This window comes from Petromyzon marinus, chromosome 54 (genome assembly GCF_048934315.1).
Source record: "Petromyzon marinus isolate PM22_M1 ecotype Great Lakes invasive population chromosome 54, UKy_Petmar_22M1.pri1.0, whole genome shotgun sequence".
NCBI lineage: Eukaryota > Metazoa > Chordata > Hyperoartia > Petromyzontiformes > Petromyzontidae > Petromyzon > Petromyzon marinus.
The window spans coordinates 8,651,999-8,667,840 of record NC_133720.1 but is presented as its reverse complement, the minus strand read 5'-3'; the positions used below and the strand labels follow the sequence as shown (position 1 = coordinate 8,667,840).

At 55.3% G+C, this 15,842-nt stretch overlaps 1 protein-coding gene across 3 annotated transcripts in view; it reads left to right on the top strand.

Annotated features, from left to right (window-relative positions):
• LOC116954168 (uncharacterized) overlaps window positions 1-15,842 on the top strand; it is an 87,173-nt gene that overhangs the window by 32,752 nt on the left and 38,579 nt on the right. For all 3 annotated transcript variants that reach the window (XR_012929618.1, XM_032974651.2, XM_076052159.1), the window contains exons 2-4: window positions 12,943-13,087; window positions 13,199-13,367; window positions 15,324-15,487. Coding sequence is in view for 2 of the 3 variants with exons in the window: in XM_032974651.2 (XP_032830542.2) it covers window positions 12,943-13,087; window positions 13,199-13,367; window positions 15,324-15,487 (478 nt within the window). In the remaining variant the exon portion in view is untranslated. The remainder of the gene's footprint in view (window positions 1-12,942; window positions 13,088-13,198; window positions 13,368-15,323; window positions 15,488-15,842) is intronic.

The following is a 15,842-nucleotide window of genomic DNA, read 5'->3' as shown; positions in this document are numbered from 1 at the left end:
ATTCCCACTCACGGTCAACACAAGTGACGATTATCTGAACCAGTCCTGGGCCTCCCCTATGTCGACTCAGCCTCAAATTAGAACTTGATGTGGTGTGTCGTAAACATCGCCACTAGGAAGATAAAGGCGGCCGGGCGTGGTGCTGGCCACCCACACCCTCGTGTGCCATGCCGGCCTTCATAGGTGCTCGCTAGTGGCACTTGCCCAAAAAATATTGTTAAAGACTATACGGAGGATCTTTGCCGGGCATGTGTGTGAGATAGGTGTGCATGAGGTTCGTGATTCTTTAGGTGTCCATATAAATAGATGGCTCTCTGCGTGAGCCTACGGATCTCTGCAAGTCTGGGGGTGTCTGTGATAGTCTGTGGGGTCTCTGACTCCCATTAGTAATGAGAGTTTAGCTTCACGTGAGAGGAAACCGTAGAACCCGGGGAAAACCACCACTGCACTTAGGGATACGCACTCCAATATCTGCACAGATGGATTCCAGAATCCACTGCTGTATTGCAGTCTCCTGGATAGCATCTCGCACCCCAAAGCCGCCAACACAGCCGGTGTTACAATGCGGAACACCAAATCCAAAGTGCTTTAACCGGGCTCTGCGCTGCTTGGCCTGCCGAGATGCGGTGGTGGGCCCCGCTAGCGGCGAGTGGGCCCTGTGCAGGGCTAGGTGAGGGCTTTTTGTGTGGCGCCTCGCCCGTTCAGTTGCTGCCCGCTGCTGCCGGTCAATGTCGCCGCTTCGGTTAAACTGGCCATGCGGCGCGTGCCCCAGTCGCACAAATAGCAAGACAGAGCTGCCCCATAGAGCCAAAACGTCAAGCGGCCATCAACAAACAGCACTATTATCCTCGTAATCGGTGTAACTTTGCTCAGTTACTCCGCCCACGCTGAGGGCTCAGTCCATACCAGACACAATGTGTCTTCTCACACACCACATGGTATGCAACCACCAACCACACTGCAGGGCACAACTCACTCACTCACACACACTCACTCAAGCACTCATTCACCCACTCACCCACCCATATATACACTCACTCACCCACCCACCCATACACTCACTCACCCACCCATACACTCGCTCACACACACCCATTCACCTACCCACGCACCCACCCAAAGACAAAGATCCCCCGTATAGCCTTAACAGACTGTTAGGGCAAGTGCTGTTAGTGAGCACCTATGAAGGCTGGCACGGCACTCTAGGATGTAAGTAGCCAATGCCACGCCCGGCCGCCTTTGTCTCCCCAGTGGCGATGTTTACACACGGCGCCAGGTAGTCATTTGAGGCTGAGTCGACCTAGGGGAGGCCCAGGACTGGTTCAGATAATTGTCACTCATGGTAACTATACAAACTCCACTCACTCTGTAGAACAGGAGGAGACTTACAAACTCCACTCACTCTGTAGAACGGGGGGGAGATCATACAACCTCCACTCACTCTGTAGAACAGGGGGAGACATACAAACTCCGTACACAAAGGCACCTGGGTAGGAGATCGAACCCAGGGCCATCTTGCTGTGAGCCCACGAGTGTCACCACTGCAGCACCTGCCCGTATGTTGTTGCGTGTCATTGGGTGTGTGTTTCGATGTGTGTACGTGTCTCCGTGTAGACAAAGACGGTGATCCGCACAATGCGCTATTATTTGAATTGGTCTTGCGCATCCCCTAGGTCGACTCAGCCTAAATAAATACCTGGTGCAGTGTGTAAACATCGGCACTGGGGAGACAAAGGCGGCTGGGCGTGGCATTGGCTTCTCACCCTCGAGTGCCGTGCCAGCCTTCATAGGTGCTCGCTAACAGCTCTTACCCCAACCGTCTGTTAAGGCTGCACGGGGATCTTTGTGTTCGTGTATCTGAGTGCATATGCGTGAGTGTGTGCGCGTGCGTGCGCTGTCGAGGAGCATGGTGGCAGCGCCGGTGCTGGGCTCCCTGCCGCTGCTGCCGCTGTGCTCCCCCTCCCCACCGCGCGGCCCTTCCGCTCCTCGTGAAGCCAGTTCCTGCCCAGCCACTGCCGCCACCACGCCGGCGATGACCACACGTGGTCGTAATCCCGTGCCGCGCAAACAAAGCCAAAGGTCCCCCGTGTAGCCTTTAACAGGCCGTCGGGGCAAGTGCTGTCGGCAGTCGCACGTGGGCTCACTTAGCTGGAGAGGGTCCTTGCCTGTAAACATCGGTTTTATATGCCTTGTCAAGAGGGTTTCTCACGTGACGAAGTTTATCATTCACAGAGCTAGAATTCGGCTAAACAAAAGGAACTCAAATGTATATTTAAGAGTGTCCGCTCTGATACCATCCACTCATTTCACTCAACTGTACAACAAGGACCACACACAGACAGAACCACACGGTCAGGCAGAACCACACACACACACGGACACAGACTGACAGACATCTATACGGACACACGGACAGAATGACGTCCAAACGGGTGGATGTAAAAACGGACAGATGTACAAACATGGTCACTGTTGGATGTACAAACTAATCGCCATACAGACGCACGGACACAGCCTGGGGCTGGCGCTGTGAAGACAGACAGGAGATGGCGGTGGGAGGGGGTTCCTGACGGAAGTCGCATGGGGGATGGGTGGGTGGGTGGTGGGGGATTGGTGGGATGTATAGTCGGGATGGGGCGGGTGGCGTCGTGGCGGTAGTGATATTTGTTGTCCTGCGATGTTACGATGCACGGCTCTGTCAGCTCGTATCGCGTCTGCGATGGAGCCGTTGACCATTGGTCTGCGTCAAAGGGAAGACGTGCTGCAGTGCAGCGGGGCACCGGCTGGATTCCGGCTCCTGGCGGTGGCTAGGGGATGTTAACTCCCTTGCCTGGTATGGAGGAGGTTGTGGGTTAAATCCCGACCCTGACACCTGTGTATATGTAGTTTGTATGTCTTACTCCCCATAGTCACGTGGATTTTACTCCCTCCACATTTATAATTACTGTGCGTTTAGACCTTTTGGCTGCTATAAATTTCCACGGGACGATAAGCCGCTTCGTTGAGCTTTAATTTGTGGCAGCCAGGTCGCTTCTGAAAAAGAGCAATATAGTAGCTCAGTGGGGCCTTACCTTGTCAAATAAAATATATCGTCCTGGCAGTGCAGCGTCAGTGAGTTCACCACCACCGGCACAGTCGGTCTGAGATTGGCAGCGGGTCGCCCGTGGTGGTGGGGTGAAGTGTGGGTTACGCCCACATTTCCCAACACATCTGGCCAGAGTGGCAGAGTACGCCAAATTATCTCCAGTGGGAGGCACAGTGAGGGTCGTGATGATTCTGTGTTGTTTGTTGTCAAGAAGAGTTTTTCGTGGAACTGGGACCCGTATCTCGCATAGAGGGCCCTTGCCATTAAACAGTTGGCACCTGGCAGTTCATCTGCAGCATTGATTCAAGCAGAACCTGACCTCTGCTGCTGAATGTCGAAACTGGTCCAGAGTTTTGCTTGTATTGTTTAACCAATGCTGTTGAAACTACGCACTACAAAAAGAGGTTAGAGTATGTGGCTGATGGGATGTTTAAGTCAGAATATTTATTTATACTGGAGGAATCCGATGAGCTCTCAAGCTCTTTTTCATAGATGTCCAGTGGGGGCGGGAGAGAACGTTACAGCAACACAAAGTACAAAACACGATAGTGCAAAGTACAAGCAAGATAACCAATCACCCAAAAACATACAAAATAAAACTAAACCATCTCCGTTGCGGAGGGACAGCTACGGGAAGGAGGTGAATTGTCTACTGAGTGAGTTTGTTTCTTGAGACTGGCGGTCATCATCATTGATCACAATTGATGTTTGTTTGAGGCCACTTCGTAATGATCTGACCAAATCTGTGCGCTAAGGCCCTCCGCCACCCAACAAACTAAAAGGTGGCACGGCGCCAGAACGTTGCTGCTCCGTACGTGCGTATAACTTCTTGCGCCACTATGCCTCGCCGACCATGCCAATTTGAGTTCTGAGCAAGTAGCGGCAGCGACAGTCGGCGCACGTTTGCCCACGATGTGACAACTCGATTTGTCGCTGGATCTATGAGAGCCACAGTTATACAATCCACCTTGTAACCTACACGACGATCGAACCCGTGAATCAACCTATCGTAAATCGGGACATCTGGTCGCGAGCATCGTCTTGACCCGTGCAAGGTCACAGGGGCTCCGTGGGTTGCAACCTCTGTCCCTTTGTTTTGACCCCCGCCACTCCCCGTCCACTCGTCAGGCGACGCCAAATCGCCCCGGACTCGGTTCACAGGCCGGAGCCTCGCAAGCTTAGCAGGGTTCAACAGTCGGCACCGGGGCTTGCCAGGTGTTGTAGGCACGGGGTTGTGCGGTGTGGCTGCCGAGTCCCCTCCCCCTCCCGTACAGCGGTGCCGTGCAAGCCGAACTCCCACTGCTCACGAAGAGCATGGCCACAACGTCCACAACGTAGCGGAACCCTCCTGATGGTGGCCTTTGAAGAGACTCGGCGCGGCCATAGCGATGATATGCAGCAGTGCGGTAGTAGTTTGTGCCCATGTGGTTGGCGGTGTTATTGTGGGTGAGCGAGTGGATCTCCGCGCCGTGCGACTTGGTGGGGCGGCCAGCTCCACGCTGAATTCAAATCAGCTTCTCCCAGTTCTGTCCAAACGCATCCCTCATGGAATGGCGCTGTGGGCAAAATACACGCACGCACACATGCACACATGTACACACGCGCACACGTACACATGCGCACACACACGCACACAGAAAAAATGAAGACAAAGATCCCCTTTATAGCCTTTACAGGCTGTTTGGTCGATTGTTGTTAGTAAGCACCTAATGAAGGCCGACACTGCGCACGAGGGCGTGGTGTGACCAGCACCACGCCCGGCCACCTTTGTCTCCCCAGTGCTGATGTTGACACCGCACTGGGTACTTGCTTAAGGCGGAGCTAACCTAGGGGAGGTCCATTACTGGTGTAGTATTTGCTACTGATGTTGATTATCTGTGAATGGGAATTGAACTTGGGTCGCTGGATTCGTAGCGCCGTGTGCAAACCGCTAATTGACAACAGCCACCGTTCACCACTAAGTGGCGGTGATGTCACCACTGCACTTGTCCCAGGCCAGGTGCACTTTGAGGCCACGTGAAGTGTCGGATGCCCGCTGGCAGGAGATCACGGGACATGGGTTGGCTTACTGAGATGCACTACCTGTGCCCCTTCCTATGCCAACTCGCTGTGCTTTAGCCGCCCGGTGCTCCACCTGTTGTTGTGAGCGTCACTCCTCTGTCCTCCGTTGTTGCTGGAGGGCGACTGCCTCCAACTACCCAGTAGTTTCATTCACGAGCCTCCTCCACAGGCGTACACATGCGCACACAGTGAATTTTAGCGTGCGTTTGGTGTGAACGTTTGTGTGAGGGAGCCTCAAAACGGCTGAAATGTGTATGCATGTTCGTCTGCGTGTGCAGTGTGTGTGTGTTGTGACAGGCAGAGTGTGTCTGTGTGTGTAGTGTCTGTGTTCGTGTGCAGTGGTTAGTGCATTAAGCTACAAAACCGGCGACCAGAGTCCGATTCCCTTTCACGGCCATTGACGAATCTTTGACCTCTCCTAGATTTACTCGGCTTCAAATTAGTGCCGTGTAAACATCAGCACTGGGGAAACAAAGGCGGCCGGGCGCATGCAGCAATGGCCCACACCCCCCTCACCCCCTTGTGTAGCCGTGTGCCGGCGTTCAAAAGGCGCTGCCACTCGCTCGCAGCGCTCGTCCCAACAGCCGGCGTGGACTACACGGCGGTCTTTGTCTTGGCCGAGGCATGTCGCCTTCGCCAGCTGCGCCGGGAGCTCGCCCTGTCGCGAGACGCAGAGTCGCCGGGGAACGGAGCAGCGGCGAGTCGCCGGGGAACGGAGCCACGCCGTGCCGTTGAGCGACGCGGGGCAGCCGACTCAATTGGGACGGCCCGTCCCGTGAAAGACGCAGACAAAGAGGAGCACACGAGCGGCGCCACGCTCGTTCCTCGTGCTGATACTGACCAGGGCTGCCGGCCGGAACCCAACTGTTGGGCCGTGTGCGTTGGGGGGGGGGAGGGGGGTGGGGGGTTTGCGGCTGCCACCGCCGCCGCCGTGGTCGCGGCCGGGTGAATGCCCGTACTGTACGCGCTCCTGAGTTTCCTGTTGCTGAATAATTTCGGTCACTTGAGGAGCAGAAAGAGAGAGGGGAGGAGAGAGCTGAGCAGAGTTTTGAAATGCAAATGTGCGCTGTGGTTTAAAATGCGCAGCACACACGGACGCACCTAGACACGTGCGTGTTTGCGTGCATGCATGTGTATGTCTGGACGCGTGGATGAATGTGTGGATGCGTGCGTGCATGTGTGTTTGTGCATGTGCGCCCGTTTATGCGTGTTTGTGGATGCGTGCGTGCGTGCACGGCAGGGTTCAGAGGTAATGAGTCACTTTGAGAGAAGTCCACCTCAGTGTTTCTCTCTTCTGGCCTTGGCGTTGCGTTTCGGGCAGCGTGACGCGGTTCCCAAAACCGCACCCAACTTCGCCACACTCCCACGGAGAGAATTATCACTCACAAACATGATATGCACGTACGCGCACACACATATGCACACGCACGTGCACGGACATGTACGTACACACGCACATACACATGCACGCGCGCACGTACACACAAAGATCCCCTGTATGGCATTAACAGGCTGTTGGGGCAAGTGCTATTAACGAGCACCTATGAAGGCTGGCACGGGGTGGGTGGCCAGCACCACGCCCGACCGTCTTTGTCTCCCTAGTGGTGATGTTTACACACTGCACCAGGTACTCATTTGAGTCGACCTAGGGGAGGCCCAGGACCGATTCAGATAATCGTGAGCGGGAATCGGACTCGGGTCGCCGGCTTCATGGCACAGCACGTTAACCGCTGCGCTACCACTTCCCATACACACACACGCGTTAGTGCCACCACCACACGGCACCACCACCACCCGTGGCACACCATGGCTACGGCCGGGAGCGGTGGAGGAGCCCGGAGCGTTTCCTGGTGATCGTTCCCGCGGTGCTGAGACTCGGAGCTGTTACGCATCCTTCTGGCAGCTCGCCATCAGCATCGGCAAGCTTGGCTCTGCTGATAGGACGCTGAATGTCAAAACCGGTCAAAATCTTTGCATGTGTTGAACCCCATGTTGCTGACATGCACTCCCAGAAGTCTGTGTGTGTGGCTGATTGTGGGGATGTGGGGAAGTGAGGGATGTTGGGGCATGGGGGGTATCAGAATCCTGAGATCCCAGAATCAGAATCTTTATTTCGACTGGAAAAATCTAATGAGTTATGAAGCTCTTTTTCAGTGAGCGAGGAGAGTGAGTCACGCTGGAAGGTGAGCGGAGCGTGCGGGACGCTTCGGAGGGGCCGCGGGGCGCTGGGTGTCGAGCGGCAGTGCCGAGTCCGCGGATTCCGCTCGCAGCTGAAGTTTTGTAACGCGAGACGGCCCTGGCCACTACTGTGAGCGTCTGGCAACGCGTGGGAAGGGCGGGGAGGATGCGAGGGGGCTGTGCCTCTGTGGCGCTGACCACCGCGCTTGCTTTGTGAGTCGCCTGTTTAGTTTTTCATCTGGATTTAGCGCTTCTACTCCGGGTGTGCCGTCAGCGTGAAGTGACAAGGCCGCGTCTCTGCAGCTCTGTCCCTCTTACTAAGCACACCGCTGTCTCTTGCGGAGTGCCGTGGAGTCCAACGGAGGAGCGACCGCGCAAACACAGAGAGAGAGAGATACGCGTGCGAATGCGGTGGCGGGACAACCGGTCCTGCGCAGGGTTTGCTTGAACTTAATTGATGGAGCTAAACTGATGCACTCCTCAGAAGGCCGCTCGGCCCAGGGGTTCCATCAGAAATGCCTTGTGACTTTCGTGTGGAGAGACGCGGGTTTGTGAAAGAGATGCGGCATCTGCTTGCGTCTTCTGTTCATGCGCGTAGCCCCAGTGCACGTGCGCAGCGTTCTTGCGTGCGAGCCGAAAACAAACGCGACGCGCCTCCTCCTGTCGCGGTGGCGCTGGCGTGGTGCGACCACATGGTGCCAATGTGGTGCCGGCGTGGTGCTGCTCTCTCCCGCCTGCTGCCCACGTCGCGCATCCTCGCCGTGGGAAGAGTGGGTGAGCGCCTCTCGCCGACGATCACGATGGCAGCGGTGGTGACTCGGTCCGTGTGGGGTATTGGCACTATCGTTGTTGTGGCGCTATCGTGAAGGAAGGCGGCGCTGTGTTTCACCGACCCAGGCTGGAGTAGTTAGGGCGACGGTGCTGTTGCATTTGATCCAAATTGAGTAGTTTTGCGGTGTAATTTTTCAAATTGAGCAAATTTGGTTCCGTTACCCCAGCACACAATGGCCTGCTCTGACATATGACGTCACAGGATCTTTAAACTAGCTGTGTGAGCGAAGCAGACGGAGTGCAGTGTTTTACGGTTTATCCGCACCGCCAAATTAACCAGGGCAACCTACTATGTTGGAACAGCAAACCACTGCTACAAGTTGTGAATGCACTTCGTCAAACCCCTGTCAAGCACGCTCACGCACACCGCATATGTGGTGGTGGTAGAGGTGGGGGAGGTGTTGTGGGTGGTGATGATGGTGTTGCTGCTGGTGGAGGAGGTGGTGGGGTTGCCAGATTGATTCAGTCACTCGTATCACACTCTCTTCTCTACCTCATCGATCACAACCGGCTCACTCCCCCCATCGCCTGCACACACCCTCACTCACTCCCTCACCCACTCACACACCCATTCACTCACCCACTCACTCACTCATTTTCGCACCCACCCACCCACTCACCCACCCACCCACTCACCACACCGCAAGTCCACCTCACTTCTTTCTCTGCCTCGTCCCCTCGCCCTGCTCCGCGCTGCTCAGCACAGGCGTTACTCGCCGATTACAAACTTTGGTGGTGCTATTTGTCGCTGGCCGCTGAGCGTTTTGGGCCTTTGGGCCCCCTGTGCTCTGCAACTGTGCTTTTAAAACAACAGCAACAAAAATTCGTTCCTTTGTAAACGTGGGGCCCCGGTTTATTTACTCAGCTCCAGAACGGCAATGAATCCTCCTCCTCCACTCAGACTCACCACGCTGCAGTCTCCTCCTCCTCAATGTTTCCGTCCTCCCCTCCCCCAGTCCACATCTAAACACTTAGGATTAATTGCCTGTGTGTCTTTGTGTGTATCTTTGTGTGTATCTGTGTGTGTAGTCGGCCAGGGAGCGGTAATGTAGCGGTTAGCGTGCTGTCCTTCCAACCCGGAAAACTGGGTTCGAGTCCCGCTCATGGCCAACACCAGTGACAATTATCTGAACCGGTACTGGGCCTCTCCTAGGTCTACTCAGCCTCAAATTAGTACCTGGTGCGGTGTTTAAACATCACCACTGGGGAGACAAAGGTAGCCGGGCGTGGTGCTGGCCACCCACCCTCTCGTTTGCTGTGCCGGCCTTCATAGGTGCTCGCTAATAGCACTTGCTCATACAGTCTGTTAACGCTATATGGGTGATCTTGGTCTATTGTGTGTGGAGCGGCGCCACAGTGTTTAACGCACTGCACCACAAATCCGAGTTCGATTCCCGCTCGCGACCAATAAGAGCAGCGAACGTCTGAAGCAGTGCTGGGCTTCCCCTATGTTAACTTGGCTTTAATTAGTAGCTGGTGTGGTGTGTGAAGCACATCTCCATATGCCTCTTCCATTTACCAACAACCTTGGTCAATCCGAGAATCGTGCTGCAGCGTCGTGGGATGCAATTAGCATGAATTACACTGTAAAATTGTATAATTATCTATTACAAACTTTGGTGGTGCTGTTTGTTGCTGACCCTTTGACATTTTTGGACCTTTGGATCCGTGCTCGGCAAGCTGCGTAATAAATATTGGCGCTCGGGGGAGACAAAGGTGGCCGGGCCATGGTACAGCAGACCACACCATCACCCCCTCCTAGTTGCGCCGTCCTGGCATTCATTCGTAGGTGCTGCTCGCAAACAGCACTTGCCCCAACAGCTTGTGGGGGTTACACTGGGGATCTTTGTCTTTGTCTTGTAAGTAGAAGGAGGAGGATGGAATGTGGAGAGAGAGGGATAAAGGGATCAGACAGAGGGAGCAACAAAGACAAAGATCCCCCATGTAGCCTTCGCAGACTGTTGGGGCAAGTGCTATTAGCGAATAGCACCTATGAAGACCGGCACGGCGAGTGAATGGGTGGGTCACCAGCAACACACCCTGCTGCCTTTGTTTCCCGAGTGTATGATGTTTACACACCCGTACCAGCTACTCATTTGAGGCTGAGTGAGTGGAGATTGCATGTTCTCTCCCTCCGTGTCCAGCATGGGTTTCCTTCAGTGTCCTCCCACAGCTATAATTCACACTCAGTGGCTACAACCCACACTGAGAATAGCTCACATTGGACAAACATCGCCAACACAGGACACCCATGAGAAAGAGTCGTTGGACTCTATTAAACGATTAAACATTTTTTTTGTTATTTTACCAGGTAAGGCCCCACTGACCTATGTAACTCTTTTTCAGTAGCGATGTGGCTATCACAAATGATAGCTCAACGAAGTAGCTTATCATCATGTGGACATTTATAGCAGCAGCCAAATACTAAATGTGGAGGGAAAAACCAGAGGACCCGGAGAAAAATCCACATGACCACGGGAAAATAGACACACAAACTCTAAATTAACAGCAGGCGCCAGGGCCGCGTTCGTGCTCACGACCTACCTACCAAGCTAGGGCATTAACATGTCGCCACCGTGGTGCCCAGTGTGGCTCTCCTGGGTAACTAATAATTATTATTGTCGTTGTGAACCTGTCGCTCGACCACCGTGCCGTAGAGTCGGGGCTAAAGGTCACGGGGTCAGAGTTCCCACGTATTGGCCGCACCGACGCATGGCTCGTTCACTGGAGAGAGAGGCGGGAAGGGAGGGCGGGGATGTATTTGGACGTATTGGCGGTACACCGGTGGAGCATAACAACACACCTGTTGCCCCCTTTAGTGAGCTGCAGACTCTCCATTTGAAGTTTCCTTAGATTCAGTAGCCACTTTCCCATTCGAACGTGCGGTGGTGACATCACGAGTCGTCATCTTTTGATGCCACCATCCGCCAAGAAATTATTCTTGAAATTTATCGAAGAACCGTCCGACCAAGTCTAGGTCACGAGGAGTTAAATCTGCCTTTGGAACACGGAGCAGCCAATCGTCATCAGGCTGGGTGCTGCTGTACGGCAACAGACTGTGAAGCTTCGTGTTCAGCTGCTTGTAACGTTCATCTTCTGACTGCTTCCACATCACGAGGGCTGATTTGATGCATCACCACCACCATCCCGCAAGATTTTCTGACCGGGGTTGCGAATCGTGGGAAAATAAATAATATTTGCAAAAATAATGTATGATATCCGCGCACTACGACTGGAGGCCTGCCAATACGCTAATTTAACTTATTTCTAATGGAACCAGGGCGGGTTTGATTCCCGGTATCCGGCGTTGCCACCGTGGCGGACAATCAATGGATGTGTACCTCGGGGAGTGCGGCTGAACGTGAGCCACGACCCGCGTGCTGTCACGTGACCTCGGCCTTGGCCAGACCGCCAACCTGTGGAGCTGAATGCTTGGCCATCCTAACGGGAAGCGGTGAGATGAGACCGGTATTCACCCTCGCTAGGGTTCGTCAGTAGAAGACAGCCATCGGTGCCAAAGACCAGTTCGGACAACAAAAGCTGGCGGTGGCCGTGAGTGGGAATTGAGCTCCGGTTGCCGGGTTCGTCGCGCGGCGCACGGACCGCTACTGCAATACCGCTCCCCTCCAAAGACAAATATTCCCCTGTGTAGCCAAACAGACTTAAAGCAAGTGCCGTTAGCTAGTTGCACCTCTGAAGGCCGGCACGGCAAACGATGGGGTGGGTGGCCAGCACCGCCCCTGGTCACCCTTGTCTCCCCAGTGGTGATGTTTACGTACCGTTCCAGGCACTCGTTTGAGGCTGAGTCTACCTAAGGGTGACCCAGGACCGATTCGGCGCCACTGTTATCGACCGTGAGCAGTTTGCCAGGTTCAAAGCGCGGCTCCCCTACACACACTCACATGCACGCACCGATGCTCACACACACTCGCGCACATAGAGCGAGAGAGTGGTGGTGATTCATTAATTTGCTGTTAACGAGGCGCGTGGACAGGGAGCGCGCCGTGCTTGAGCGATCATCCGGCACGGCAAGTGGAATTGGACATTAACCACGTTAATGTGCGCTGAATCTACGTGAGCGCGAGAGAGAGAGACGCTCGCTCTCTCTCGCGCTGAGAGAGAGAGCGCGAGAGAGAGCGAGCGTGAGAGAGAGTGTGAGCGCGCCGGGCCAGACGGAGGAGGAGACCGTCGGGGCAGACCGTGGAGGTCCCTGCAGCAGCTGTGGGGTCAGGGGGAGGATGGGGAGCATTGAGAGTGAGGAGGTGTGGTGTTTGTGGTGGAGATGTGGTGGTGGTGGAGGAGGCTTGGTGGTGGTGGAGGAGGTGTGGTGGTGGTGGAGGAGGTGTGGTGGTGGTGGAGGAGGTGTGGTGGTGGTGGAGGAGGTGTGGTGGTGGTGGAGGAGGTGTGGTGGTGGTGGTGGTGGTGGAGGAGGAGGTGTGGTGGTGGAGGAGGAGGTGTGGTGGTGGTGGAGGAGGTGTGGTGGTGGTGGTGGTGGTGGAGGAGGAGGAGGTGTGGTGGTGGTGGAGGAGGTGTGGTGGTGGTGGTGGTGGTGGAGGACGTAGTGTGGTGGTGGTGGCGGCATCAGCAGTTTTGGCCATGATGACATTGATCTTGAGCATTTTATTTCCATGTCTTCTATCGTAAGATATTAACCTATTGTATAGTAACGTACCATAGTATGCTACGTTGTATTGGGGTGTACTCTTTAGTAACGTGTCATAGCGTGCCACGTTGTATTGCGTCGCCGCTGTGTGGTAATACGCCTTGCGTCTCCTCACCCTGGCCAGGAGTACAACCATGGAATCCTGTGGTGGGAGGAGCGTTACATCCAGAAGGCGCTCTACCGCTCCCTTCGCGACGAGAGGGGCGCCAAGAAGGGGGGCGCCCCCCCGCTGCCCACGCGCGCCCCCCACGCCGCCAACACCGCGATGGGTAAACGCTCTCTGCTCGCCCGTGCATGCATCGGCTATGCGTGCCACGGGGCCGTGTCAACAATGGCGATGATGATGATGATGGCGATAATGGTGTCTGTGTCTCTGACAGGCCGTGGAAAGGGGCCGCAGTTGAAGGCCGGGTCCCTCTCTAGACTGGCTCGGAGCGGCCTCCCCACAGTCCTGCCCTGCAAACGCAAGCGCGACAAGGGCAGGGAGGGCAGCCCAGCCCCCACTGCCGGGGCAGGGGCAGCAAGCGAGGAGGGAAACCTTCGCAAGAAGTGAGTGCGATGGTGGGAGGAGGAGGAGGAGGGAGAGTGATGAGGAGGAGGTGGGAGAGTAGGAAGAGGAGAGGGGGAAGGGAGAGAGCAGAGGGCAGTGGGCTGGCCGCTAGCTCGCCAAGCTCGCCAACTAGACACTAACCTTAACCCTCATCACGCTAGCTAACTAAATAATAGCCTTAACACTTACCCTAACAACAGTCTGTTAAAGCTATCAGGGGTGTCTTTGTCTTTTTCTTCACGTGTTTGTGTGTGTGCTTGTGTGTGTGTGTGCAAAGCCTACGATACCATCAACAGGCCGGGGCTCTGAGTTCTTCGTGATTTCAGGGTCCCTGACCCGCTGCTTACAATCATTAAGGACCTTTATTATGGTGGGCAGGCCCGGATAAAGCTGCTTGGCAGGGAATGAGAGCCATTTCCTTTTCACCTTGGGATGCAGCAGGGATATCCTCTGGCTTATACATATTTTATCATCTTCTTAGACACTTTTCATGCCTGTACCGGAGGTATTTCCATCTGGTATAAATTCAAATGAGGCTGATCGATGCCCTGATGCGGTCAAGGGATGGCTTCCTATTGGTCAACCATGAGATGTATGCTGATGATCTGGTAATTACTGCTCACTCTGAGAGGCTCTGCTGCTGAAGCTGGAGCCTGCTACTAAGAGGTGTGGGGCCTTATCAGCCCCACCACAACTAAGCACCTGCCTGGGTATATCTGCCATGAAACTCTAACCCCTCACCTCTCCATGAATGATGCGGCACTGTGCTCATGGCCAGCGTCGATTTGGCAGCAGAGGTCTCACTGAATCAGTCGAGCAGCGTTATCGTTTCATCACCTGTGTAATGCTGGGTGGAAGCTATATGGCCTGTCACTCCACTGTCACTCCTTACGAAGCTTCGGATCTTCTCAGCCACAGTTATGCTCTCCCTTCTCTATGCTTGCGAAACATGGACGCCTTCGAAGAAACATGTGCGCCGGTTTGAAGCAATCCACCTGGCACTGCCTAAGATCCATCTTGGGTTTAACCACTGGATTGTGTAAAGATCTTACACATCCTTCAAAGATCTGGACACAGTCCTATTATCCTTGAGCTCCTCTGGCAGGCAAGGCTGCATATGGCTGGGTCATATGGTCCGCATGCCCAGCCACCCCATGCCCAAGCAGCTTCAGTTTGGCAGGATATAGGGGGCTAAACGGGCTTCGCATGGGCTAGAGATGATGAACTGTGGTAGAAAAGGATGCAAAGCTGAGTGGATATGACGACGACTGGTACCAGTGGTGTCAAGATTCAAGATCGGCCTCTGTGGAGGATGTTCGTGAAAGACGCTGCTGGGCAGTTAGAGGCAGTCGCCCTCCAGACACAACGGAGGTCAGAGGGGCGACGCACCAACGAGTGGAGTGCCAGGCAGATTAAACGTAGCGGGTTGGCACAGTAGGGGACACAGGTGGTGCATCTGCAGTCATCTCACACGGTCAACCTCTGGCACCTACTGGATTTGTCCCGTGACCTCCTGGCAGCGGGCGTTCAACACTTCACGTGGCCTTAACGTGCACATAGCCTGGCACAAGCACCCTGGTGGCGTCACCGCCACTTAGTGGCGAATGGCGGTTGTTGTTGTGTGCGTATGTGGGGAGCGGTGGCGCAGTGGTTAGCGCACTGCATTACGAACCCAGCGACCCGAGTTCGATTTCTGCTCACGGCCAACAGCAGTGACGAATATCGCAACTGGTCCTGGGCCTCCCCTAGGTCGACTCGGCCTCATATAAGTACCTGGTGCGATGCGAAAACATCATCACTCGGGAGACAAAGGCGGCCGTTCGTGGTGCTGGCCACCCACCCCCTCGTGGTGCCGTTCTGGCCTTCATAGGTGCTGCTCGCTAACAGCACTTGCCCCAACAGTCTGTTGAAGCTCCACGGGGGGTGGGGGGGATATTTGTCTTTGTGCGTGCCAGACTGCGGGCCCAGCGCAAGTTTGCACAGTCTCAGCCGGGCAGCCCGGGCGGCACCCCTGTGAAGGCGCCCGAGCCGCCCCCCTCCGCCCCCGCCAGCCACATGGTGGATGTGTGTCCCAAGCGGCCCAAGACGGAGGACTTCCTCACCTTCCTCTGCCTCCGAGGTGCTCACCGAAACCACTGCAGCAACCCTCACCCACAACCCTCACCACAAGCCTCACTTAAACCCTCACCAGAACCATCACCCACAACCCTCACCCACCCACACTGAAACACTCACCATTGCCATAACCCTCACCGCCCCCGGCTCTGCTTCCTCCACGCTCGCCGCACTGTTGTTGTTCTCGTGAATGCCGCTGGGCGCCTCTTTGCCCTGTGGCTCCCCCACCGCAGGCCCCCCCCGGGGGGGTCTGTGGCAGAGAAGTTACCGGGCAACCGCAACCCCCCAACATCTGTCTCCGAGACAAGTGGCATCGCCCTCAGCCCCCAGGGTGGATTTCATTTTTTATTTGCGGGTGG